The 27346-nt window shown below is 38.5% G+C and overlaps 3 protein-coding genes across 3 annotated transcripts in view; all 3 read right to left on the bottom strand.

Moving 5' to 3' along the window:
* The window catches only part of LOC106931671 (segment polarity protein dishevelled homolog DVL-1), a 32645-nt gene extending 25681 nt beyond the window's left edge, over nt 1-6964 (bottom strand). Inside the window, exon 1 of the mRNA XM_015009913.2 lies at nt 6093-6964. Coding sequence (XP_014865399.2) covers nt 6093-6262 — 170 coding nt within the window. The 5' untranslated portion in view covers nt 6263-6964. The remainder of the gene's footprint in view (nt 1-6092) is intronic.
* A 1658-nt stretch (nt 6965-8622) lies between these two features.
* On the bottom strand, nt 8623-23774 carry LOC106931680 (matrix remodeling-associated protein 8-like). Its single transcript, XM_015009935.2, has 10 exons — nt 23615-23774; nt 17395-17421; nt 17003-17308; nt 15771-15872; nt 15236-15697; nt 12376-12540; nt 12245-12275; nt 10814-10893; nt 10634-10687; nt 8623-10555 (listed from the first exon to the last, which is right to left on the bottom strand). The coding sequence occupies exons 1-10, from the start codon at nt 23640-23642 to the stop codon at nt 10530-10532; spliced, it is 1281 nt and encodes a 426-aa protein (XP_014865421.2). The 5' UTR covers nt 23643-23774; the 3' UTR covers nt 8623-10529.
* A 1794-nt stretch (nt 23775-25568) lies between these two features.
* Nucleotides 25569-27335, bottom strand: aurkaip1 (aurora kinase A interacting protein 1). The gene is made up of 4 exons (XM_015009936.2): nt 27227-27335; nt 26477-26576; nt 25936-26387; nt 25569-25849 (listed from the first exon to the last, which is right to left on the bottom strand). The coding sequence occupies exons 2-4, from the start codon at nt 26523-26525 to the stop codon at nt 25733-25735; spliced, it is 618 nt and encodes a 205-aa protein (XP_014865422.1). The 5' UTR covers nt 26526-26576; nt 27227-27335; the 3' UTR covers nt 25569-25732.
* Between the last annotated feature and the right edge of the window lie 11 nt (nt 27336-27346).

The following is a 27346-nucleotide window of genomic DNA, read 5'->3' as shown; positions in this document are numbered from 1 at the left end:
CTGCGTTCAGCACTAAATTCCCAACAAAAATACCTGACAGTTGCCCTTTGACCTGCTGGGACACGGATCAGCAGCAAGTGGACTCCACACCTGCTTGGTCTGTGGCGCAGGCACAGGAGAAAGCACATGAAGTGGCTTACGGCGACATATTTGGCAGTTCTCAGCTTATTGCTCTCCTGCATGTCTTTATGTGGTTTTATTTCTTGGGATTTTCCCTGATTTGTTACAACCAAGTGTTTCTAAAACTCTGTGGAGATCTCACATTAGCTCCTTGGCTTTGAACAGGATTTATAAAAAGGGAGAGGCACGACATGAGAGCGGCAGAAAATCCTAAGAAGATTTTACGCAGGGGTGTCTTTGGCAGCGACTTTACAGCTTCCTTTTTTTCTACAGCACTTCATGTTTGCCAGAATTTCCCTGCTAACTGAAATGATTAGCCAAGTTAGATGTTTTTTTTGTACGTGTGTGTGCGATGCTGTGGGAGCTGTATAGCTGGGAGTGGTGGGCAGAGATAAAGCAGCCTTGTGGCTGGAAACCGCAGAGCGAGGACTCTGTTCCACCTCAGGGAGGAAACGGGAGGGAGACGAAAACCCGGCCGTCCCGGGCCGGCTGCTCGCTAGCTAGGAAGTGTTTGCATCCTCTTCTCCACAGCTGTAAGGTGACTTGAGAGGAAGTGGGAGTGGTCTGTATAAATAACACAGCAGCCGTGCTTCTTCCTTCTGTTTGTCAGGACTGAGCTGCTGGATTTTCAATCTGTACTAGATCACATCTTTAACAGCTTCCATCTGATATCAGGACCGGTTTGCGTTGCCCTCTTGAACTGCTAACATGCTCAGGCACTAAAAATGTTACACAAACAAACCACGCGTGGAGAGACGTGCAGACTGGTGTGAAGCTGCCACTGCTCTCGGTTATTACACTGGTCTAGTTCAGCAGATTTTACAGGTTAATGGCAGAAGCTACACCCTGACAATCATGGAATATTTTGCAGGAGATATTTGTTTAGCTGGAGAAGATCAAGGCGTGTTTGTTTGGTATTTGAAAGGAGAACGCGGTGGGAAACTTTGAGCCTGAACCAAAAAGCAGAAGGAGGTAGAAATCAGCACACAGCAGCAGTCTGAGGTGGGCAGAAACAGGAAAGCTGAGTATTTGTAGGTAGAAGGATTAGAAACAGCCTCAGTAGATAAGGAGTTTGTTACACGCAGCTCTGCAGCTTTAAGTGGCTCTTTGAACCTCCCGCTGCAGCTCTTAATATTTGTCTGAAAAATAGAAATATCAAAACAAATGCAAGTTTTTTTCATGGAATAAATAAACTGGATTTCCACAACAGCAAGGCAGTAAAAGCACAAGTAGAGGTTGGGGGTTATGTGCTTTTTTTAAATTAAAAAAACACAACATCCCTTAGTAAATACATCAATCCACTTTTTACACACCTCAATTTTTCTTTATCCAAAAGTCTAAAATAGACAGAAAATTGTGGTTCTTTAAAAATTACAACAAATTTACAAGTAGTGGATACTTATCTGAAAATTTAAATTGTATTTTTTAAAGTTCAGATAATATTTGTAGCTCTAAATAGCAAACATGGCTCTTTGGATTGTAAGAGTTTCAGACTTTTGTACTAAATTATAAATTTATCTCCATTTATATTAGCATTTTGAGGAGAAACACAGCAGATTAAAGTTTAAACAATCCTTTAGTTTGACCGTGAATCTGATAAAAAAAATAAAAAAATGTGGAGGAAGTTAAGATTAGGGTGATGGAAAAGAGGCCTTCCAACCTCAGCATGCCATTTTTATGGAAAAAGTAATTAAAAACTGAAAAATTATTCTAAAACTATTGTTCTATTCTCTTTTAAAGGATGCTTAAATTATGTTATTTTCTGTTGGAGAAAAACTTCATGGTAGAGAGAAAATAATTTCAAACCTAAATTTGCCAAGTGCGTGAATAATTTTGGGCTTATCTGCATCGATAGACGAGCAAAGAGATTATAATCTGACAATTCTTTCTCCATCGGCATTTAAATAGATACATTTAATTCAAAACAACGGCAATACATTTTATTAATCATGGCAATATAACAAAAAAAAGAAATGAAGCAAATGATTAACTTCGCATGAGACTTGATAATAAATAATTAATCCTAATTACCAAAGCTTAGCCAAAAGCCAAGCTAAAAGGATTAATCTTAAGTTTCCTATTAAATACAACAATAGTCTCTGCTGTCCTCAAGTCTTCAGTGAGACTGTTGCAGTTCAGCTCGTGGGTTTTTGTTCTGACTTTGGGTTTTATCTGAACACATTTCCCAGAAGACCTGAGGGATCTGGATGAAACTAAAGTTTACATTTTTTGTCAAAATGAAAAGCAGATCTGATAAACATACAGGACTAATAAAATTTCCTTCATTTTCCATTTGTTTAAGAACTACCTCAATCTTTTTTCACATTTATATTGTATAGATTTAGTTGTAATAACATCATTAACACCATTAAATCCTAAAGTTTAATCAACATTTCCCCCTCACATGTCGCTGAAGTGTTGCTGTTTACAACAAACTGCAGCACAGCCTTCAAATTTGTCGCAATCCTCAGCTCGCAAAAGTACGTGAGGAGATAAAGGAGTACATCTGAGCAAAAAGCTGCAGAATTTCATCCTTTCAACTACAGAAGCTCTGCATCACAATCTCTGCAAAAGAAAGATCCCCCTGCCAGCCCCTCTATCTTCTGAGTCACAAACAAGCCTGTTTCTTTCAGACCTTCAGCTTGGCTGCTTCCTCAGTACCAGAGAGTCTCTGTGACTTGAATTATAGTGAGGTCTCGAACCCACTCACCACCGCCGGCGGCGACGGCGGAGCTCCGTAACGTAACCTTCAAGTTTCCGAAAAGAAAAGGCGAGTGGGTTGTGTCACTACAAACCCAAACGTGATTCCTTTCTGCTTTATCCGTCCTGACAAACAGAGGAATGTAACTGTAGAAAACGTGAAAAACCAAAATAAATTAAGCATAAATCTGTACAAAATGCACTGTTCATGTTGCTGTAGCTGGTGGTGAAATGCATTCTGGGGAGCCTGAAATGCCATGTTCTCTGTGGTGAGCTCACATACGCTCAGGGTGCAAAACGTTTACCAAATCTGTGTGGCCGTCGCTTTAAGAGCTGATATGGCAAGCATAAATGTAGTCCAGAAATCCTTCAAGAAATTGGCTTTTTTTCCCCCCCTCTGCACAACAGGGGGTCTACTACAGAGGACCAAGCACTGGCTGCTCATTTACATTTCAAACACTGAATATAACTGCAAGGGGATTTGATGTTTTCCCTCTCTGCGCTGCACTCTTATTCTGTGGTTGCTAATTCTCCGGCAGCCATACCGTCTGTCTGGATTCAGCACAGCCAGTATGGCTACCACAAAGCCTTTGACTGGCTTCACTTCTATACTGTGCCAGTACCATAAGGCGCCCAGAGTGCCTGGATGTTTACCCTCAACTCAAAGCCTGCAGTGAATGTCGAGATGACTTTTTTTTTTTTTTTGCTTTTTTTTTCAGCGCACAATCATGCAAGAACGTCTGGCATTCATAGCAAAGTGCTCAGGAAAATGGAGTCATGTCTCCATGTGGAGTGAGCAAATATGCTTTGTTTGTTTCCATAATCTGCTTGTCGATCACCTGAGGCCCAGCGAGAAGCCCGGCCTGCAGCGAGAAGGCAGGAAGCCAGAGCCGGGACAAAGCACTCGGCCGACCAGGAAGAGCCAGTTTCCCTCGTCAGGCCAGAACTCAGTGGAAATAAGTGACGTTTGGCTCTGCGGAATCACTTCCTCAAACTATGCTCACGATTACAGCACTGCATATTAATGTGACCCGTCCCCACATATGACACACACTTCATCCGCTGGCTGACTGAGCAAACTGGAGACCTGCTGGGATTCCCGAAAGCCAGGACAAAGTTACAAGGTGAGGACAAGAAACGTGAAAGGAAGCTCATGCGCTTTAACAAAATTAAAAATAAAAGATCCACCCAATATTCAATTTGATCGGATGTCAGAAGACTAAAATATCCCACCTTTCTCTGCCAGGAAACACAAATGAATCCACTTTCAGTATTAGTGAGGTTTTCTAAAAAAGTCAGCACAGCAGGAAAGCTTAGAAACAATTCGAAAAGAGCAACAGCGAACATTGGAACGAAGTTAGCTGTTCAGGCTACCTGAGCTAATTGCTAATAAAAGATGCTAATCTTAGCGTTCATTTGTCCTCTTCTCCTTATTCAAACAACTAATGAATACTCACAAAAAGGCTTGAAATATTTGACTGCTGGTCTTTTATCTTCTAATCATTTAGTTCATAAATACCAATTAGAAACGGCATGTTAGCTGTTGAACAAAACAACTGGAAATTTGAATTTGGTGTGATTCTTTGCTAACATTCCTATTCTACACGCGCTATTTCTTTTAAAAGAGAAGTTATTTAAACATGTTATGTGCAATTAAATGCCACACTTTGTCCTCATTATGGTAATTTAAGTGTAACTTAACCACTATTACTCTGGGATAAACTAGTAAAGCAATGTTTGTTTTTTCTTGGAAAGAACAAACAAGTATTTTTATAGATCCATGGGAGTCTCACAATGTGTTCCAGTCTAATTGGTAATCAGCAGCTCAAATATTTAGATTTTACATTGATTCTTCCTAGTTAATAAATGCATCAAACCAATAAACACATTAAGTTTATTAAAAGTGAGATAATGTGTAAACATTGATGAATAAATGGGGATAATCATGTATCAAAAACCTCTAGAAATCAGAATTAGGTAACTATTAGGTTTACCTAGAATTAGGAAAATCTGATGATAAAATTCATCACAATCTTTTTGTAATATTAATCTTTTGCTGCATATAGTTAGAGCTTCAGCTGTCCTAAAAATAAAACACACTTGTTGTCAAAAAGATACATGACCAAAACAGGGCAACGTTTCTGCTAAATATCGCACAATAAATTAATTATTCCTCGTGCAAAAATCTGTGGAATAGTAATAATCCTAACCACAATCAAAGTTTCTAAGCTCAAAAAGTTTTTTCCCATCACAAGAACAAATTTTAAGAAGTAGATGAGGAAGAAACAAAGTTGGATTAATTTTTCAAAGTTATTAGCTAAACAGCAAAAGCAATAAAACAATACCTGGAACACATGACTAGTCCTGGGCTTATGTATTATTTTCACATCATAAATTGTGCGGGTTTGCAGCTCATATAATAAAGATGATGGCTTAAAAAGAGTTTCTGATTTCCACTGATTTTGTTTTTATACTTATAAATCTGATTTACATTTAAATGTCTTAGATATTTTTTTTTTAAATTCACTTTTCTACAAAGAAAATATACTGATTAACATCTAACTGAATGCAATAGAGTGCCAGGTATGAGAAGAATCGATGAAAATCAGAATCGGAAAGTGAGTCCTCAAGAAAAACTGGGAATCGGTTCGAGCCAAGCTTAACCCGTGCATTACTAATTTATATTCATTGTTTTATTTAGAAGAAGGCTTGAAGAAGTTGAATATTAGAGGGTTATTATTCACAGGATTCACCTGCTGTACACATTAATTCCTATGATATCCCTAATGAGTTGAGCAGACCTCTGGAAAAAGAAAAGAAAAAAAAAACTCCACATGCTGTGACTAAACCGCGGAGGGGAAAGTGAAAGAAAGGCCAAATATTTTGAAACCTGAGAACTTGGGCATGAACCTTTTGTCAGACCCTCACGCTGCTGCAGCTGGTTGGGATATTGTCACTAATATGAGGAGCAGGGGGTTCTGGTCTGGTCTGTGTATGTAATCCGTGCAGAGCTGCGTCATTAGGGCTCCGTCCGGACGGATCTGGTATCACTTCAAACAACTCGTGTGCCTCCTCCGCTGAGCGCAGGGCCGCCTGGAATAATGAGCAGGTGCCAGGAGCGTGGAGACAGACATGCAACTGCAATTTACACGCAGGTAACAAGGCTGCAGCCCGACTCGACTGATGTTCCATCTATCTGGGCCCTGAAAACCAGCAACCCGAGCTGGCTAATAATGAAAAAAAAATTATAATAATAACAACCGGCCACTTACCCAAAATCCTGGTCCATGGATTTAAAGAAGAATTTGTAGCTATTGACGGGTCGGTTGTTGAGGACATTTTTAAAATCCGCTAAAGTGACTTTCTCCGGAGGAACAGACAGCTTGACCAGATAAGGAGTCTCCTCCTCGTCTATGTGATATATTATTTTAGTCTCCGCCATGAGAGACTGAGGGGAGGACAATCATTGACACAGGAAAGGAACAAGGGTTGGCAGCGCAATAAACAGGCCTGCTATGTTACCAGCTACCGGGAGAACAGCATAACCGCGTCCCCTAACAGCGAAAGCGGTGCAGCCCGCGGCGCGTAGTGCGGCTCCGTGTGCCCGACGAACGCGGCGAAAATCCGGACATAATCGCGTTGTGGGTGCCTGTATTCCTGCTACTGTCTGAGGCGCTACGGTGGCTCTCTCGGCACTAAAACAGGAAGGGACAGTCCACATCCTTGCGATATGGAGTTGGGAATATTGCTATTTTTCTAATTGGTTAGACAGTGCTGCCATCTAGTGGCAAGTCTGAGCTGCGTCTTACACAACCCCCTCACCCCACTGTACAGGAAACAAAGAAACGGTCTAATAAAGCGCAAATAAGCTATAGGCACGTCTTGTTTTTTTTTTTTACATAAAAAAATAAAGATCCATCATAATAAATAATATATTTTATAAATGAGTTTGTTTTTAGCCATTTTAGTCAAACTCAAACGGTATAAAGTGATTTTATTCCAGTTAATTTAGATTAGGATAAATTTATTGCAGGTTTATTTCGCCAGGCTGTTCTGCTTAAAGCAAATTAAAGTGAAATTTTCACTGATAAAATTAAAATAATCTTAAACTAGAAATCTTTAGCAACACACAGACTATTTTTCTTTTAATTTTACATAATGACAGTACATAACATCTCAAACATACAGTAACTTTTACTCAAAAGTATTAAATATAGGTTAAATAATTTTAGTTTTTGTTTTTTAAGGAGGGACTCATTCATATCATGTTCTTGTAGCCTAGAATGCATCTAAAACGATTTAAAGATGCTTCCTGTAAAGAAATCAGGCTAGTACATTTCTTTAAGTTATTGTACTTAGTTTGATTTTACAAAATAATTTTTGCTTTTTTTTATTATAAAACAGATACGATTTTAGCCCCTGTTTCAAAAAGTTTGAAACTTTTGATTCAGATTATTATGGCTCACAAACCAAAAATCCAGTTTCTGAGAAAATCTGAATATTTTATATGACCAAACAAGTGTTTCTAAAACATCCATCTCAGAGCTTCAGCTGTTCTAAAAACTAAACAGACTCATTATCAAAAATGTTTCTGCTGTAAAATATTATATTTAACAAACTCAAATATATATTCTATGAGCGTGAGTCACATTAAAATTAAACAACACATTTTTATTCATTTATTTTATTGATGTGATATCATTTTCTAATTTTACATGTCATGTTTTCGTTCAATTAACAGAAATAAAGGTTTTGAAACATCCGTCTGTGTGTAAATTATCTGTATTAGTGTAGCTCAGATTGTCTTCCTCTGGACCATATGCTATAGGTTCCAGCAGGGCCGAGCTGTTTCTCATAGGTTCTCTGTAGGACTCAGGCCAGTTTACCCAGTCAAACCAGTTACTGGTAGTTTTTGGAGTTCCAAGCCGTTGTGGAAACTGGAATCAGATTCTCCACGAAGCTTTCCTGTCTAAAATGTTCTAGTCGATAACAGTGTTGACTTTGGACTCGATAAAACTCAGTGGTCAACACCTGAACTCACACGGCTCCCAGACTTAAACTCTGTCAACTTATGTTACAAATGAAAAGAAAAATTCCCTTTAATCTAAAAGTCCTTCGTCTTTTATCTCCGTAGCCCAGGTAAGACGGTTCCAACGTTGTTTCTGATTCAGCAGCAGCTGAATGAATGCTCTGTTCAAGTCCAAGTCCTGGATGTTTGTCTGGAAGAACTAACTCTGGTCACAGGTTACAAATCTCCAGATTCAGCAGATGGGCTTTGCTTTTGCTTATGAGTCTTTATCCACCTCACTTTTTTCCTTCCACTCAACTTTCAATTTTTGCTGCTTATCCTTTTTTGTCAGTAGCTGCTGGAATAGAAGTCTTCCCATGATTGTGTAGTCCATAACATCACGTTTCTTAATTTAAATGTCAGTATTATCATTAGCTTTTTGTAAAAAAAAAAAAAAATTACAAATTTATGTTTTGATTTTAATTGATTTTTTTTTAATTAAAATTTTAATAATTACATTTTTATTAAAACTAAAATTATAAATTCACATTTTTTTTAGAAAGGAAAAAAATGTAAAAAATTTCAGAAAATGTTTAATTTCTAATTTTATTGATCTAGGTCATAATCATCACAATTTAAAAATGAAAAAAATATTGTATGAGGACAAAATAGATCAGATTTAAACTGAACTAAATTACTTGACATTTTGAATACATTTCAGTGACCAAAGAGCTAGATTTGATCATTTATCTTACATCTTTTTCCATGCTCCATTAATTAATCCAAAGAAAATATTTGTAATCAGAGAAAATCTTTATTTCAGAGAAACAGGCACTGAGGTGTGCTAATTGACAGACGGGGCTATCGCTTGTGATTTACAATAACAGACACAAATACCTGCACAGTTCATAGAAATTGTAAGCTTGACTTGCAGGTTACCTTAATAAAGTTAGTGATGTACTAACCAGGTCATGACATTCTACATACTTGAGGCAAACAAGTACAATTTAATCTTTTACTGGAACATTCAGATATTTCCTGAGTTTCCACTGACTGAGCCCTCAGTTCGGACCACTGTTAGAAAATGAATTTTTCTTTTGAGGAAAAACTTTTAAATGGGAAGTTTGGGGAAGAAAATAAGTTGGGGTTCTTTATTTGTTCGTTAAAAGAAATACAAATACCTGGATGATATTCCCCATGCGCACACAAACCCTCTGCAAGCTTTCATTTTGGGCCGTATCAAAATTAAAGTTGAATGTTTGTGCCAGAATGTATTGATAAAACCCATTAAACTGTTAAAATATTAATAATTGGCTGTTCCTTCAGGATTTTGTGAATGTTTTTGTGTAATTTTGCAATCAAAATCACAGATTTTGTGGCGCTAATTCAGAAATATTTGTGAGGAAATCTTATGATATTTGCGCTAATGTATGACGATACGACTTTTTGTTACTCACCTCATCCGTCATGGACTGTAACTTGACATTGGCTGAGGTAGCAGTGACTTAAACCCAATGTTTTTGGCCATTTTTGAAGAAAATATGCAGTAAAAATGTGGAGATCTGTTGATTTTGAGTGAATATTTCTGATTTGTAAAAAAAAAAAAAATGATGGGACTTGATGTAATTTGGCGTCAGGAGGGCCACATAAAAAGCTACAGCGGGCCAGATTTGGCCCCCGGGCCTTGAGTTTGACATTATAACCCACCCAATAACCTCCAAGTTTTAGCAGCTAATATTTTTCACCCTCCACAAAATGAGATCACAGGCCATATTCTGCATCTCCGTCTCAAAACGTTGCCATGTCAGAGTCAGAACTGAGCTAATTCACCCTGATGCTGCACATATTTGTGAATTATAACAACCAAAAAGGTTAGATGTGAAACTAGATTAGCACATTAAGGAAAGTAAACTGCTGCATTTGGAAGAAATATGTGACGTGGTTGACTTACACTTCTGGAGTTGAACATTTTTTACCTTCCTAACACAGGGGGGCGCTCACTCCCCAGTGGACAGGACAAACAGATAAGCTTTTAAAACTCCCAACTAGCTACCACCCTGGGCTGAGAACCACACTGCCCGTATTACGGTTAATCACTTTTACATGTCTCAATCATAAACTGACCTTAAAGTTTATTTTTATAATAGCTTTTTGGCTTTTGACTCAGCTTGAGGTGTTAGCTTTAATGTTTTAATTGTTGAGTTGTTTTTATGTCTGTTTAATTTTAGCACTTTTGCTAAGAGTGTTACTTTAAAGTGCTTTATAAATAAGACTGAATTGTTTTGTATTGTATAGTTTACATATTACAGTACAACTGAATTTCTGCAAAAGATTTAAAGTAAAAAAATATAGAAAATAAAAAAAGAGTGATGTGAGAGCATGCATAGCACGTATCGCAACAAACTGAATGCTTTTAAACAACAATAACTGGAGAAAAAAATGTGGACAAAATCTAACTAACCATATAGTTTCATTGATCAAATTGCAAGCTGTACATAAAGGGGTAAAAAGTAAAGAGTAAAGCCTTTAAAAGTGGACAAGCTTTGTTTGCTCTTGTTACAGCAGAGGGAGTAATCCTCTTGTGTTTTCTCCTGGATTTCCTGTGTCATTATTTTGTTTTTTTTCCTTTTTCCTCTCCGTCGTTCTTTGCGCCGCCGGTGTTTGCCCTGGACCTGCCAGCAGCATCTTAGAAATGCCTCGCTCACTTCCACATTTTCCCATCGAATTCTGCAAGAGAAAGAGGGCAGCCTTCAGCTTTCTGTGTCTGGTTGTGTTTTCTTGCACTTGCATTGAAGAATGCCTCACCCTTATTGCACTCTTTCACCATATCTCTTTCTTTCAGTAGGTTGTTTTTGAATTCTGTAGAGGTGGGAGAAAACACATGGGTAACCAGACAAAACAAAAAAAAACAAGAAAAAATTCACATTAGTAGCCAGAAGAAGCCACATGCGTTTGCTGCTTGAGGATAAATTAGGTTCAGAGTACCTGAATTCAAGGAGTCTTGGTTGTAAGTCCTCATCTCTGTGCAGTCTAATGCTATCTCACCTTCACTGATCATAGTCCCCCTGCACACACATAAGGTAGGGCATTTTCAGCTACAGGGCTATACAAAGTGCTTTACAGGAATTAAAAGGAAACACAAACAAAATAACAAACCAAAGGAAAGAGAAAAAGAAGAAAAGGAATCTAACGTTGATCTAAAGTATGTAAACTCCTGTTCAGGGTTGCTAAGTATCCTCTGATCTAATTCCATTTCTGGGTTGGAAGAACAGGAGTCTGAACAGTAGTCTAATAATGTTGATCCAAAGTATATAAACTAGATAAACTAGATACTGTATTTTCGAACTATAAGCCGCTACTTTTTCCCCACGCCTTGAACCATGCGGCTTGTAGCCCGGTGCAGCTTTTCTGTAGATTTTTCTTCAACCACCAGGGGGCGCTTTAGCAGGAATGAATCATTGGAAGTCAAAATTGGAAATCAAAGAAGAAAGCGCTGATTTTCATTTAGAAAGTGCTGATTTTCATTTAGCAGGCATGACGGAGAAATTTCTTCAAACTCCTACCACCTCATCATGGAAACCACATGAAGAAAAATATTGCAGCTTTTAAGTTGAGGGTTATCGATCTGGCAGTAGGGAAATGGAGCCGCTGCACGTAAACTTGGCGTGAACGAATCCATGGTTTGGCGTTGGAGACGGAGGGCTGCATCCTTAATAAATCCAGCAGGTTTATTAAGGATGCAGCCCTCTGCTGCGTCCTTGTGAAAACCAAGAATGGCGGAGAGGCTTGTATATGTACGTTTCCATTTTTTATTTTTTTTTAAATGTGTAGATGCGGCTTATAGTGAGGTGAGCTCTATAGTCCGGAAAATACGGTACTGCTATTCAGAGTTGCTATTTAAGAATAAGTAAGTAAGTATCCTCTGGTCTAATTCCTTTTCTGGTTTAGAAGAACAGGAGTCTAAAATGCAGTTGCTAAGGTAGTTTCTAAGTTTCTAATTCTAAGTTTGTTTTAATCCCTGTTCTGGGTTGCTAAATAAGTGTAAGTAAGCATTATCTGGACTTTCTAAGTGTGCTCTAAATTTGTAAAAGTAATGAGTACTCCACAGTCTCTAAATAATAATAAAAACTAAATGTTCCTGTTCTGGAATAATTCTTTTTCTGGATTCTAAGTTTGTTCTAATTCCATTTCTAGGTTACGATAATAGGAGTCTCTGTGCATAACAAAATTAATCCAAGAAGTAGAATATTGGTCTAAATAGTGAGTACTCTACAGTTTCTAAAAAAAAAAGCTAAAGAGTGACTAATCTAATTCCTTTTCTGGGTTAAAAGTGAGTACTCCAGCACTACATAAGCACTCATTAACATAACGTAAAAAGGAGAATATTTTAGTATTTAGTAAAGAATCATGTCTTACCCAACAGATCTACCCATTTCATACTCCAACCCTGAAACAAGCAACCAGTGATGAGAATGAAAATGCACAAAATGTTCAGATAAAACATTAAAACAGAATGAAAGACTGCAGCTAAAAAACAAACAGATTACCTCTCTTCTTCCGTCGCCTAGTCAACACGATGACAGCGATGACAATGAAAGCCAGCAGCAGGAAGGTTGCCAGGAAGTAGCCCAGGTGCTGCACGAAATAACCCCGTTGTTCAGGGAGGAAGACGTTCACCACGCGGGGGCTGTCCTCTGAAACCTCCTCCGTCTCTGGAGGCAGAAAAAGGGGGGAGGAAATCAAACAAGGACCTCTAGTGATGCAACTTTAAGTGAAGAGATAACAGTTTAAACGATAACAATTTACTGTTAGCATAGCTCAAAGTCTAATGCATTCATCAGGATTTTATTTGACAAAACAATTCAGTGCATAAAATGGCTTGAAAAGATTTTTAGAAAATATTTTTAGCCAACAAAATTATGAAATGTGCAGCGTGCCTTTATATTCTGACGCCCATAAATAAAATTTCCTTTAAAATCCACCTAATTAATAAATACAGTTAACATAAGATGAAGGAGAAAGTGCTCTACCCAGATGATACCGTAAGTGAAATATGTGCAAAATATTATTTGTGGAAGAAACTAGAGCTGGTTATTATCATGAGCATAACATTCAAACATGGTGGAAGCAGCATTATGCTTGGGGAATGTTTTTCTCCAGCAGGGGAAGGAAAGTTGTTCAGAGCTGATGGGAAGATGGATGAAGCTAAATACAAAACAATTAAAAAAAAAAAAAAACTTGAGACTGAAGCAGAGATCAAGACTCTTAACATACAGCAAGATCTATGATGAAATACTTTAAAATCAAAGCATACTCAGGTGTTAGGCTCAGTCAACACAGAGCTAAATCCAATTAAAAGCATAAGACTTAGGTTTAGCTATTGTGCTAAGAAAAATGAGCAAATATCCCAGTCCAGATGTGCAAAGCCCTGAAAAACATGCGGCTGTAACAAAAGCTAAATGTGACTCTTTGAAATATTTACTCAGAGTTACTGAACACGTTAAGGTAAAAAGGTTTAAAGGGTCTGAATACCTTTGGACAGAAAACGCACTGAATATTTTTTGTTCCCTCCAGAGAGAAGAGGGAAAGCAGGGAGTTAAATGTCAGAGCGGCTTAATGGCTTCCAGGCTCGGTGTCATGCTGCTGCTATTTTTTTCTTCTCCTCAGTAAAAACACAGACTGACCAGAAAAGAGGAGAAATGTGAGGAAGCCAAGGCAATTTCAGTAATGTGGTCAGCCTGCATGTCTGTATTAGTTTTCCATTCACAGCAATTTTTAAGTCTTCTCGCAAACACCCAGAAATCCAGCTGCTGCGTGAGTGGAAAACAAATCATTCAGCTCAGTGCTGGGCGGTAAACAGGCAAGAGGATGAAGGCGACTTTGTTTTGGTGATGAAAGCAAATCGTACAGGTGGAGAAGAGACGTGTTTTTTTTCTTTCCTTGAAGGTAGGAAGACGGCTGATTAGGAAACCTCTGGCTTCCAAAACCAGCCAAACGTGAAGAAAAAATAAAACGCCTCCACCACCCACTGGTGGAGCTAATTATCAGCTGTCACTGTATAATGTACCTAATATGCATGCAAATGGAGACAAGTCTGAGGTCAGCGCCTCTCTGGAGAACAACTGACCTGCAGAGAGCCGGAGCCGCCCATTAACATCACCCTGACAGATCAGACGAGTCTGTTCGCGTCAAAGGCTATTTCACATATGCTGCTCGCAGAAACTCGCTCTCTCTTTTGTTTCTTATGTTGTTTTCTTTTGCTCAGCGGGCCATGAATCATTTGCAAGTCAATGAACCGAAGAAAAGCATCTTCATTTTCAAAGACTGAGATTTGAGCTGAATTGTTGACAGCTTGCAAAATGTTTCCTTTGTGATAAGGAGGACGCGGTCGGTTTGTACTCGACGTGAGCGATTGCAGCGTGAAAAAGAAAAGCTCTCCTGACATTTGTCGTTTCTGATAAAGACGCTCGGAAACCTGGGAGAAAGCAAACCGTTCGAGATTAGATCGACAGTGTGGGAAGAGAGGCTGAACACCTTGTAGAAATTTGGATCCCACGGCTCCACGTGTGCATTTCTTTTCCACTCAGTGTAATTTACAGCGTTATTAAACGGGCTGGCAGCTATTGAAGAGGGGAGGAGAATCTATAGTCTGACATGCATTCAGCCTCGCTTTGCTCTTTCATGTAACAGCTGGCCCAGATGTTGAACAGATGTAGATGGACTTCCTCTGACTGCGAGTAAACATGGCCCTGCCAGACGCCGATACACTTCAGCAGAGGCTGCTTGAGAAAGAATAAACAGCAGAGCCGATACCGCACTGGTCTAGACAGAGGGCCGGGACTTTCTGGAAAATTAGGCTAAAGGAGAACAAAAAGGCAAGATATCCCCACCCTAACACCAAAATTACAGCACTTTGCTTGGTCTGCTCCTTCAAGTAAGCGCAGTTAAAATGTGTGAAGCTACACAAAGCGTTGTAAAATATAAAACAGTTGGTGGGGAAATTTACACCACTTCCACTGAAGGCGGTTTAAAGGTCCTGAAGAAAGAAAGGCAAAAAAGAAACTGATTTAAAAAATCCCACATTAGTGGTCATCAAACTACAGAGAGATTTGCCTCCTTTTCCTTTCACCTCTTTGTTTCTTTCTCACTCAACTGGTCTCTACATTCCTTCAGTAGAACCTCCTCCCTCTTTAGCTCAAGCAGAAAAACAGGGAGGACTGAGGAGAAACTTGGCAGGAGCAGAGTCTGAGTTAACTGACCAACTATGCCTGTAAATATGAAAAACACCCAGAGCAATCAACTCCCTCTGTCCACACTCTTCCCAGGAAGCCAAGAGAGGAAAGCAGGAGCAGTAGATGCCCGAAAAACAAATCTCTGGTCGAACTCTCTTAAGCCTGACTCACTTACTTGGTTCCAGCTCATCGTTCAAGAAGATTCTCGGAGGCGTTGTGGGTTCGCGTGGTAGTGAAGGTCCCACGGTCAGCCTGAAGATGCGCCTCTCGTGCAGACCGCAGTAGTGGTGGTGCAGGTGGCAGGAGTACAGGCCTTTGTCCTCAGGCGCCAGGTCAGAGATGGACAGAGAGAAGTCGCCGTACGTGAACGCGTCCTCTGCCACGCTCATCTTGCTCTGGGCAAACAAAGGCCCGTAATCCCGTCGCTCTCCGGAGGCGTAGAGGTCCACCAGTCGGTCAGCCTTGTTGGGACGCACCCCGGGGGGCTGGAAGTCCCAGTGCGCCACCTGCTGCTGGTCCTCCTGGAGGCCGTCTCTCCAGAGGGCCCGGCGGTTCACGCAGGGCAGCACGATGGAGCTGCCCAGCAGCACCACCAACACCGTTTTCTCTCCGTCCCAGTAGCGCTTCTCTTTCCGAGCTGGAAGAACCACATCGTTGTGAATCTCAGCTGATAGTTTGAATTATTCTGCTGCACCACCGGATGGCCTCACCTGACTTGGTGACGTTGAGCTGGATCTGAATGGACTCGTGAATCTGACAGTAGTGGTGGTGCAAGTTGCAAGTATAAACTCCTCTGTCTGTGTTTACAACATCTGAAAGATAAAAAAAAAAAAAAAACACTCAACCAAGGTTTCCTTCTATTATAAGCCTGGCGGGCCACCAGGCTTTACTTGCAACCCCACCAGGCTAAGCATTGTTTATTTAATTTAGTTTTTTTTTTTAACATTTGCCTCTTAACACTTTATGGTTGGTGTTTAGGTATTGTTGAAGTCTTTCAATAACACAAATACCTATTGATATTTTCCAAATTTCCTGGCAACTTTAAACATTTTTATTTATTACATGGTAGGCTGCAGGGCCCTACAGCGCCCCCTACCACCAGGCTTAGCTAGTTTTACCCTGCTCAACAATTATTATAAATGTTTGCAAGTTGGGCTGCAAGTTATTGATTAATGAGTTAATATAGAGTTGGCTGATCTTATCAGTTAATTGATAAGGGGCTATTTTCTCAGAAACCTCAGTTTTCTCCTGTATGAAGAGGGCAAACTGTCTTTCCATTTCATAAATGGCTAAAATCTTCATGCTGAATAAAAAAAAATACATCATTCAGTTTTAGCATTATTTTGTGTCAGATGTATTGAGTACGGACTGAATAAACAGAAAATTGTGCACTGCAAAAACACAAAATCTTACCAAGTAATTTTGTCTAGCTTCTAGTGCAGATATCTTAATATAAACTAACTTAAATGCAACTTTTCAGCAAGAAATAGGTGCTTGTTTTAAGTAAGTAATTCCTTAATAATAATTTTTTAAAAGTACTAGTTCTATTGGCAGATAAATTAAATGGTAACATGGGGAAGAAGGGGAAAACGTCTTGTTACCAGTTACATAATCTGACAATGGAACATCAATTTCATAAATGGCTAAAATCATTTATGAATCATTGACATAAAACAAGCCTCTATATCTTGCTAAAAAATTACTTATAAGTTAGATTTGTCTTATGCGAAGTGTACAAGGATATTTGCAGTAGAAACTACACCAAAAATACTTGGTAAAATGTTGCATTTTTGCAGCGAAGTTGGGTGACATGTACCCCAAAACACAGTTTTTGAAATAATAAACAGCAATTTTCACACTGACGTTTATGACTGTAAACACAAAAAATTAAATGGTTGTTAATACTTTTACGAGACACTACAGAAAACCAAAACAGCCTCACTGTTGATGACGAGCGAGAAGTTTCCGTCGGTGAAAGCCGAGTCCGGGATGGAGACGCGTCCCTTATTGAAGCCGTTGTAAACCCTCTGCCGAGCTCCAGGCGACATGTCCAAAACCCGCTCCACCGAATATTCCGGGCTGCTGTGGACGACGTCCCAGTGGACCACCCTCTGACGGTCCTTCAGCCGGTCCTGGGTCCACACCATGCGGGGGCTGTGGCAGGGCAGGACGGCCTTGGAGCCTGCAGGGAGGGTGATGTTCTTGGCTTCCACCACAGCAGGCCTGCTGCTGCTGCTTTGACCCCAAGCTGACACAACGCATCAACACATTTACCTAAATTAAATTAATCAGAAATTCGTCTTTTATGAAGACGCAGAAGGTTGAATGTTTTACCTTGTGGCAGGAGGAGCACAGCAAGAACTGGGGGGAAAAAAAGGCATGGTGGTTAGATTTTGATGCGTTTATTTTATATGTTGTTCTGGGTTCTTTTGGGTCGGCCACTGCCCTCAGAGTGGTTTACTGGAGCAACAGCACCTTAGAAACAGAGGCGGTCCTACCCTGTTTGGCGCTCTGGGCAAACCACCTCTAATTCCTATACTTCAGTTTCTCATAACCGAAACATGAGTGCTTTAAAACGGCTGCACATTCCAGTGTCTTCAAATAAACCTGTTTTCAACATACACATTTTCTCCAATAGAGCTTTAATATCAGTCAAACATTGAATATATAATACATATGGAGTCTACTGTCATGTTTTTACATGACAGTAGACTCGGATTGTACTCAATATTAACGATTTACTAAATTGTTAATATTTAAATCTTGGTTTTACTTTCACTCTGGGAATAAACAAAAATAATCTCCAAACCTTAACTTAAATAACACTGGTCAGCAACCAAAACTTGAACTTTTCCAATCGTTTTAGAGTGATTTTGATTAGCTGAATCCAAAAATCACATTGGTTTTGCTCAATCATGTCATTACACTGAACATGAGCATCAAAATGCATATCTCACATAAGTTTGTAACATTTACACTGTGATAATGTCACAGAAATGTGATCAATTTAGTCAGAAGATTTGAGTTCTTTAAATCAAATTAGAATTAAAAACCTGACCAAAATAGTCCTAATTCTGTTGAAAAAACAGACAATTCCAAAAAAAATTGTCTATTTTTGTCTAAAAAATGAATTACATATTTTTTGTAATTCACCTTGGAAGAATGAACAATCTTGACAAAATAAAACTTGTCACACTGAATAAAACACATAATATAGCTTCACAAACTTCTGTTAATGTGGAGGAAACTAATCTGTTCCACGGTTTAACCTGGCGTTACGCCTTCAAGACAATACACAGGGCAAATCACACAAACCTCTACCGGCGGCGGCCCGCCTGTCAGGCTCTGAGAAGGGCAAATTAACCCACCTTTGTTTCTCATCTGTCCTTGAATTTCTTTAGGTTGGTGCAAAATTTGTTGTTTGATACATTTTAGCCTCCTTCATGTTGGATTCAGGCCACAGAGTTGCAGATAAATTTAAATCCAGCTCTCTAATACATGTGAAAATCACAAAAAAAGTTTGTATTATGTTTTCCACAGGATACCGTAACAAACTAATAAATAAAACCTATATTTGACAACTGGTTTTTGTATTTACTCAACTAATCTTTGACTGATCTTATAATCTATGACCCAAAAACATAAAAAAAATGACATTTTTTTAAGGGAGCAAATACTTTTTCACCACTTTGTGTCAGGCTCTTTCATCCTTAAAGCTGCAGTACTGCTTTTGGACCAAGACAGTAAAAACTTTCAGATTCAGCAGATGTGGGTTCAGTTCAAAGTCACAGAAGAGAAAATATAAAAAAACAACAGAGTGAAACTAAAATCCCAAAGTGGAGTCACTCAAAAAAACATCCCTATAATACATACAATATACCCTGGAAAATTTTCTTGTTTGTCTTTTCTTCTTCTGGTGACTTTCCTACGGCTCACTTGCTATTTCTAATCACTCGGTGCTTTTTGGCAGTCTATTTACTGAAAGGCCAGTGGAGGTGGATGCTGCCAGAGCACACAGAGCCTCTATTCATGGTGACAGCTGATGGCTGTCTGCAGGGCCGTGATCCTGCAGAGGCTCTAATTCAACCCACAGCCTGTTCTCCTACATCCAGGAACCTGACCAAACACCTGTGTTTCCTCTGGACCTCCAGTGAAAACACCAAGCCATAAAAACCCAAGTGCTGTTTCACAGTTTGTGTTGAATGTTCTTGTTGGACATGAAGAAGAAAGAAAAAAAAACAGATTGAGTTCTGTGGAACGTCTAAATTGTTCAGTGGATAAATAGCAAGAGGAAATAAACTTTTATTGGTTCGACTTTTGTAAGTAGTTCAAACTCTGTTGTGTGTATATTTTACAACAGTTGAAGATTTTTTTTGGAAAAAATGACAGAATCTGTTGCGTTGTAATCTAAATAGGGAAAAAACACGGAATAGGTCTGATAAAAAACCTCTGACCCATTTTTTCCTACAACTTCTACAACACAGACTGTTTTTAGTGAGTGGCTAGAAAAAAAATCCCAGAGTTCTTAGCTGGCTGAATGATGCATAGAGTGACACATGCACCTCTCCCACTTCCTGTCAACTGGTTGCTATTTTTCTCTAACTTACAAGAAAAATAATTTTTTTCTATTTGGAAAGAAAGATTTCTGGAGAATGAATACAAAAACAGTCATGATGTAAAATCTAGTCTGATTAATATTAGATTTTCATTTTAGGATAGAACATATAAAAGTGGCTACATGGTTTTTTTAAAAGTCAGAAAAAGAAAAACAAAGTGCATTGTAAGTATAAAAATCCATATTTTGTAACATTTTAGCAGTTACAGGGATTACAGTAAAGTATTACATGTTTTGCACTTTAAACTAAAAACTTTCTTTATTTTTTAGTCGTATTTAAAGCATTAGTTTACTTTAAGTTTTGTTATTTTCACAGAAAATTGTTTGAATTTTGCAGTAGGTTTGCACCGATTGCAGTTTTCTGGCCGATCTGGTTACTGTTTTTTCTTTTTGACTTATTATTACTCCTATTATTTTAACATTATACTCATATTTTTTTCATCAACTTATTCTATTATCATTTTTGTACAGCACTTTGGTGCAGTTTCTAAAGTGCTATATAAATAAATTTGACATTGCATTGATCGCCGATTACCGATTTTTTTAAAAAGCCTAACCTGCCAATTCTGATTTTGGACGATGCCGATTTTATTTCATCTGAAACAAACAGGCGCACTCCTAGTATCCAGGCCTCATGTTGTCTCATATTTTAAACAAAAATGATCTGCCATGTGTTTTTAGACTTACAAATAACACGAAAAACTTGTAAGATGCTGCAGGTATAAAACTCTGGGACTTTCTTATTATATTTTCAAAAATCTGATCTGGCAGCTGCACCGACCCCACGTAAAATACCTCATTCTGGAAAACTTTACTGACTTATTTTCTTTCACTGAAGAGTACTGTCATGCACACGTTGAAACAAAAGTGCCTCAGCCACTGTAATTGTCTCTTATAAAACACTGGCACTGACTCATCAGACTGTTTTAGGGCTTAACTATGTGCTACTGAATTACCAGAGATAATAACAGATATTTAGCAAATGGCTGCCGTCACTCGAACCGCATGAAGCAGAAGGAGAATCCTGTAAGGTGAAGAAAAGTGAAGCTGTAAAAATAAATTTGATCTGTAAGCAGAAATGTTGTCATTCTTGAGTTGTGTGAGTGTGTGGGTTACTCATCATGCAGTCACAAGTCTAAGCGTGACAAATGTTTGTCTGCAGAGTCAGCTAAACGTTCAGACAAACTGAGACACGGTGAGTGAACTGAGGACACAGATGAGTTTTAGAAATGGCATTCAAGGTTCGTTTTATCAAAACATTTCTACCTAAAAACAACATGGATCTGAACCTCTTTTAAAACGTCTTTTATTTATCAGCAGTTATATTAAAAAAATTAAGTTCATGTTAAACAGATTCATTACATGCAGAGTGATTTACTTTCATAATTATGCCTGATAGCTAGTGTTGATTCAGTTTCTCTGATAATTACCATATTCAGTTAAAACAATAAAGCATATTTTTCCATTCTCCATGTAACTCTTGAATTGTCTTTGCTTCACAAATCTCTCAAGGCTGCAGTTATCTGTGTTGCTGGTGCACTTTTTTCTTCCACTCAACTTTTCATCAACATCCTTTGACACAACAATTTGTGAACAGGCGACTTCTTCTGCAATTACTCTTTTTTTCTTTCTGTCTGATGAACAACCGTCAAGTCAGAAGCCTTTACATTACTGTGTAAGCCATAACATAATACGGTCACATTCAATAAAGGTTACATGAAATCTTCTGGTTATTCCACCAAATATTGATTCCTGAACTCTTCCCGAGTTAAAACATCAGTATTGTTGTTTCTGAATTAATAATTATTTGCATTATTTGAGGTCTGAAAGCTCTGCATCTTTTTTCTTGTTTTGCCCACTTCTCATTGTCTGCAAATAAATACTAAGAAAATAAAATATCAAATAAAAGAACAATGTTCATTTTACTAAAACACATACCTATAAAAAGTGAAATCAGAGAAACAGATCATTTTAAGCAGTATCTTAATTTTAAATCACAATGAGTCTCGTTTGTCAGATTAAATATTAATCTACCTTTTAAAAATGACCTGTAAACAGGTATTATACATACTTTTCATTAAGTCCACATTTATTTGTTTTTTAAATATATATTATTTTATTGGTCTAATGTAATGTTTTAATTTCAAAAGTCATATTTCCATTAGCTATAAGTGGAAAATTATCACAACTAACAAAAATAAAGGCTTTTAAATGTTTAATTCTGTGTAATTAATCAATATAACATGTTTATCTTTGTGATAAAGTTGCTAAAATAAATGAACTTTTCAATAATATTCTAATTTATTGAACTTAAAAATATTTAGAGGTCTTGTGTGATGTTAAGACTGTTGTTTTTCATAAGGTGCAACACTTGGATCTATAGAAATAAATGCACTATTTGATGACACTGTACCACTTCCTTATGATGTGATGTGTGGGCCACTGTGAGCTGGACGGAGTGGGACGAAGGGTGACTGGCCTCCTCAGAGTCTAAACACACTTATTCCTCTTTCCCTGTCATTTGCTGCCTCCAATGACTGGCTGCTTGCAGCTACGGTCCAAATCAAAACAGCAGTTCTCATCTTTTCCATGCCGCTCTGCTGTTTGTGGTCAATCATTAAAACAGACCCGACCATCATAAACATGCTGCGGATGAATCCCCCTCTTCCTGCTCCACGTCGCCCCGGACCCAAAGCGACCCACTCGTGGTGAAAACACTCATTACTGACACATATAATGACTGGCTGCTGGATTGTGCTGACTCCTGCTCTCAGACCGCAGTTAACTGGAAACACATTGGGCTGAATCCATAAAACAAGAAAACATTCAGATGACTGCAAAAGTGCAAAAGCAGGACGGAGCCAGTCGCAGCCGAAGAGCCGTACTGAAGGCTGACGTTTATGTTTTATGAGTAAAAAACTCAAACCTTTTATATTCAGAACAGAAAATCTGAAGAGTTTGTTTCCTGAGACATAAATACATACTTTAGAGTCTGCAAATTTCAGAAAGTTACATTTCAGACATTTAACATATTAAAAACACCAGGAAGTCAACTAAATAACTTAGGAACTATTTTAATAACTTAAAGTTTAATTACATATTTCTCAAATTAAGTTGGTGTTTTTCAGCTCTCTTTTTACACACAAAATAGAGTAGACATCTTAATACGTCATGAGGTTACAGTTGGTGGCAGTAAAAGTTAAAAACCCAAATTGTTTATAACGAATCATACAGAAAAAGCATTTTGATTTTGTTTAATTTCTATCCTGCACTATGGGATTTTCTCACTGTAAAAGCTCCCTAATTTCTCTGTTAGAAAAACAGCAAAAGAAACAAACAAAAAAATGGCACCAGCACAACTGCAACAAAATGGGAAAAAAAGGGCAGGAAGCAACTATTGATCAAACCTAAAAAAAAAAAAAAAGAGAGAGAGAAACTTGCATAAAAACTCAGTGTATCTACAAAGTACTAAGGCTGACAATTTAACAACAGATATTTATCTGACGGGGTGGGGGGGATAAATCAGTGCTTGTGAGGGTTTATTTTATTACAGTCACCAAGCAAGAATAAGACATGACAGGTTTCCAGATGAACACAGTAAAATATGGTTTTCTATGAGTTGATCTGACCCTCCTGGAAGAAAAACACCTCAGTGTATCATTTTCTGCTGCCCTAATCAGCATATTGTTAACCACAAAATACAAGTTTACATGTGGCCCTCTGTGTTGTTGCTGTCATCAGTGTGACTACCCACTTATCATCAGATTTTATGACTTAATCTCTGTTGTTTACGTTTAAGTGGACAGATATCTAGACAGATATGCTTTTTCTTTTCTTTGTAACCTGGATTCAATTACAACAAACATTCCTTTGCGACTTTTTTCAAGTTCTACAAGAATAAGAATGATAAAAATAATAATAAAAAAACAAGGGACTTACTCTGCAGGAGATTCATATCTAGGCGCATCTTCTCGGCGCTTGCAGCAGACGTGGCTCCGACAGGGGTGGTGTTGTTGGGCACATCAGTTGTTAAAACACTAAAGATTTTGCGAAGCTGCAGCTGGGTTCTGTTATGTTCCTGCAGGCTGGAAGCTCCACAAGCTCCACCTTCACCAGGCCATGAAATTCAACACTACCACAGCTCTGGCCCGCTGCGCCACACACACACACCAACTTTTAAAAACAGGTCATGAAAACAAAGAAAAGGTGCAAATATGTGTTGTAATCCCCATTTTAAAGACTTGCAAACACATTTATTCTTACAAGACACCTCACTTTTTTCTTTTATACAAACTCTTTTTCCAAGAAAATGTGTTTCTTTACAAAGTCCCCGCATGGAGGTTGTTGAAACATTTGGCCCCGAAGTTTTACAGCTTGTTGTTTGGATTCTAGTTTCTTTTCACGCATATTTTTCCATTATACAGTTTTTTCCCCACATGGAAAATCTTCTCCTCACTTTCCTCCTTCTTTTTTTAGGTTAAACGAAACTCGCTCGTAGAAGTCCAGAAGAATCTTTACAGGTTTTTCCAAACTCATAAACCCATTATTAAAAGATTATCAAAATGCCTTTGGAGACCGAACCACTCAAAGCCAAATTATGTCACGTTTACTTATTTTATGTAACGGCGCAATACCGCCATCTAGTGTATGGCACTAACAGAAATCACAACCTTTGAACCTAAACCACAAACTGCATCATATTTTATTTGCGGTTTAATTGATATATCGACACAAAATAGCTCATAATTACAGTGGAAGAAAAGTGACACGGGTTTTCCAAGTCTTTAATGAAAGACTTGTAATCGCTTCCATGTAATCGAATACCATAAATAAGAGTTGCTTCATTTTTAAAACCTCTGAACAAATATAGCTGATCCATGAAGGCCTAGAAAATTAACAGCATCGTGGAAACCAATTAGTTAGACCAATTGGTGACTTACCTGATCTTTATGGTTGAGTGGAAAATGGAAATCCAGTGCTGAAAGAAGGCAGTCCCTTTTGTAGCAACCGTGGGAAGATAAAAGATGTTCTGGTTGGCTGAGAGCTAAACTAAATCTTCTGGCCAACAACATGCAATGCATTATGGGAATGTGGCAGAAACCTACCACTGCCGTAAAGGTTAAACATGAAGTATCATCATCATCTTCAGCAGGGACAGAGAGGATGTTCAGAGTTGATCTGATCAAAAAGTCCTGGAAGAAAACCTGTTTGAGGCTGGGTTATACCGCAGCATATTAATGAGTCAGATTGGCCCAGTCAAAGTACAGATCTAATTCAAGTTAAGAATCGACCTCTTTATTAAATCAGTTTCATGGATTCTCCCCAGTCTGACTGAATCTGACCTTTTTTTTTTTCAAAGAAGAGTTGGTAAAGCTGGTAGAAACACGGGATTGACTCGTTTCAGATGAACGTTAATGCATGCCAGACATTTCAGACTTTTTATTTGTAGAATTATTTTAAAAAACTATCAATCACACCAGGTTCTGCTGTGGGGATTAATGTGGAGCAATTAGAGAGATGATGGTGCAAAAACAGGATTTTGCATGAAATCAATAGAATGAGAAACAACCCTGACCATACTCTGCATGAGTCTAAGAAAAACAGGGTCTTTAGTCAGAGGCTTTTTCAAATTCACTGTAATACAGACTGCTACAGCAGATTCGTTGGGCCCACAACCATCACCGTCTACAATAACTTTGCAGAAAATTTAGTTAATATGAGTTACAACATTTCATCTCCCTTTGGGATCAATAAAATATTTAACATTTCCCCCCCATGCCACCATTATCCGTTTGTCATTTCTGACTGTAATGTGACAAAACGTGAATAAGTCAAAGGATTCCAAATAATTATTGGAAGTACTGGATGTAGAGAAAAGAACAAAAGAAAAACATTTTGAGTGAAATGAGAGTGAGATCTTTATTTAGATGACATATTTGCAGAACTTAACCGTACCCATAGGGATCGTGACCTTTTGACCTGGCGATGAAGAGAGGTGTTCAGGGTCAGCCAGTGGGAATGATGCAACACAGACTAAACGTTTGTTTTCAGTGTTTCTCAGTTTCTTTTGTTTCCTTGTTGTTTAATAAAGATCTTCGGTGTGGCCCAGCCGTCCGGAGCTTTCTTCAGTCCGGCTCTCCTCCATATCCTTTCCAGATCCTCCTCAAATCTTTTCTGCACACAACATAAATAACCAAGCTTATCTGACAAGAGCACACACATAGAATAAGAGAATAGCAGGGTTACCATTTGCTCCTCACCTGCTTTCTTCTCCCCCTGCCCTCCAAAACTTTCCTCTTCAAGAATTTAGTCCGTTTTTGCAGCTTCTTGTACTTATGTCGGTTAATCTTCCGCCGCCGGATTTCTAAAACATTCTTACATCTCATGGGTGTTGCGGAGCCCTCCCCGTCCTCCAAAACGGGCACAGAGATCGGTGGCAGCAGCTTCTCTTGCAGCAGCTCTACGTCTTCCTGCGGCGGCGCTGACTCCAGCAGCGGCGGCAGGGAGTAGCGGAGAGTTAGCCAGCTTTCCAGCGGACTCACCGAAAGCTTCCGCGGCACCAGAGCCTCTTCCAGCTCCGGCTCAAGGTGGACCCATCGTGGAGGATGCGTGTTGTCTGCTGCTGTCGAGTAATTTCTTAGTTTCTGCTGTAGCGATGAGCAGGAAGACGGAAGGCATGTGTTCAGAATCCCTCCATGAACTTGAACTCCATCTGGGAATTAAAAGAGAAAGTTTTTTAAGCTGGTTGGAAAAAATGTAGAATAACAGTAAAACCTTTATTGCTTTTCTGTCGATACTTACAGGTTGTTCTACTTAATAATCGAGGGACAACTCTTAAGGCAAACATCATCAACGATCAACTAAATAAATTCATCAGTAATGGGGTGTTTCATCAGAGGTCCTGCAAACAAGAAAATACAGTTGAATTAGTCGCAACTGGATTGCTAAATTAAAAGATAAAGACAGTTAAACGGAGGTAATTAGAAACAATAATGAAATTATCAGTCTTAGTTGTGTCCCTGCTGCATCAAAGTTGATTCAGAAAGCAACCAAAAGTTAATCTGATTTATTAATTTATGAAGAGAGGCTTACCCAAACAAAGGCAAGAATATTTTGTTTCCAGCTCTCAAATTTAAACAAACTATTCTGTCTTAAAACAATGCAAGAGTTATTTGCAGCTGGTTTCGTAGATCAGGGAATGTTGCGTAAAATAATCCAGATTGCGGATAACATATTTCACAGTGACAAAAAAATGAGCTAGATAAAATTCAGAATATGTAACGTAAAAATGATCAAATAACAGAATAAAATAAAGTGAAAGTAGAACCAGAGTGCATTCACCTCCTTCCAAGTCAAGAAACCATAGCAATAACGACTTTTTTCGTATTTGAAAGGGTGCTTTGCTACTAGCTATGCAGCTAACTGTGGATACGGATTTAAAAATCGTTACGTTACGGAATATTGCTCAGTAAGAGTAATAAATTCCCATTTTAAACAGAACGACAACACAATTACTGACAATATATGAAATGAAAAAAAATGTTACATTACCAAATATTTTCGTGACCGGGTTTCCTTGTCAATGTGACTTAGGAATTCAACTTCCGGTAGGTGCGACATGTGTTTACGACGTTTCCTGTTTCGACTGCCAAACAATGGTTCCGACATGAA

The sequence above is a fragment of the Poecilia mexicana genome, unplaced genomic scaffold (genome assembly GCF_051168715.1).
Source record: "Poecilia mexicana isolate PSO_F unplaced genomic scaffold, ASM5116871v1 scaffold_7, whole genome shotgun sequence".
NCBI lineage: Eukaryota > Metazoa > Chordata > Actinopteri > Cyprinodontiformes > Poeciliidae > Poecilia > Poecilia mexicana.
This window is presented reverse-complemented; position numbering and strand designations above follow the sequence as displayed.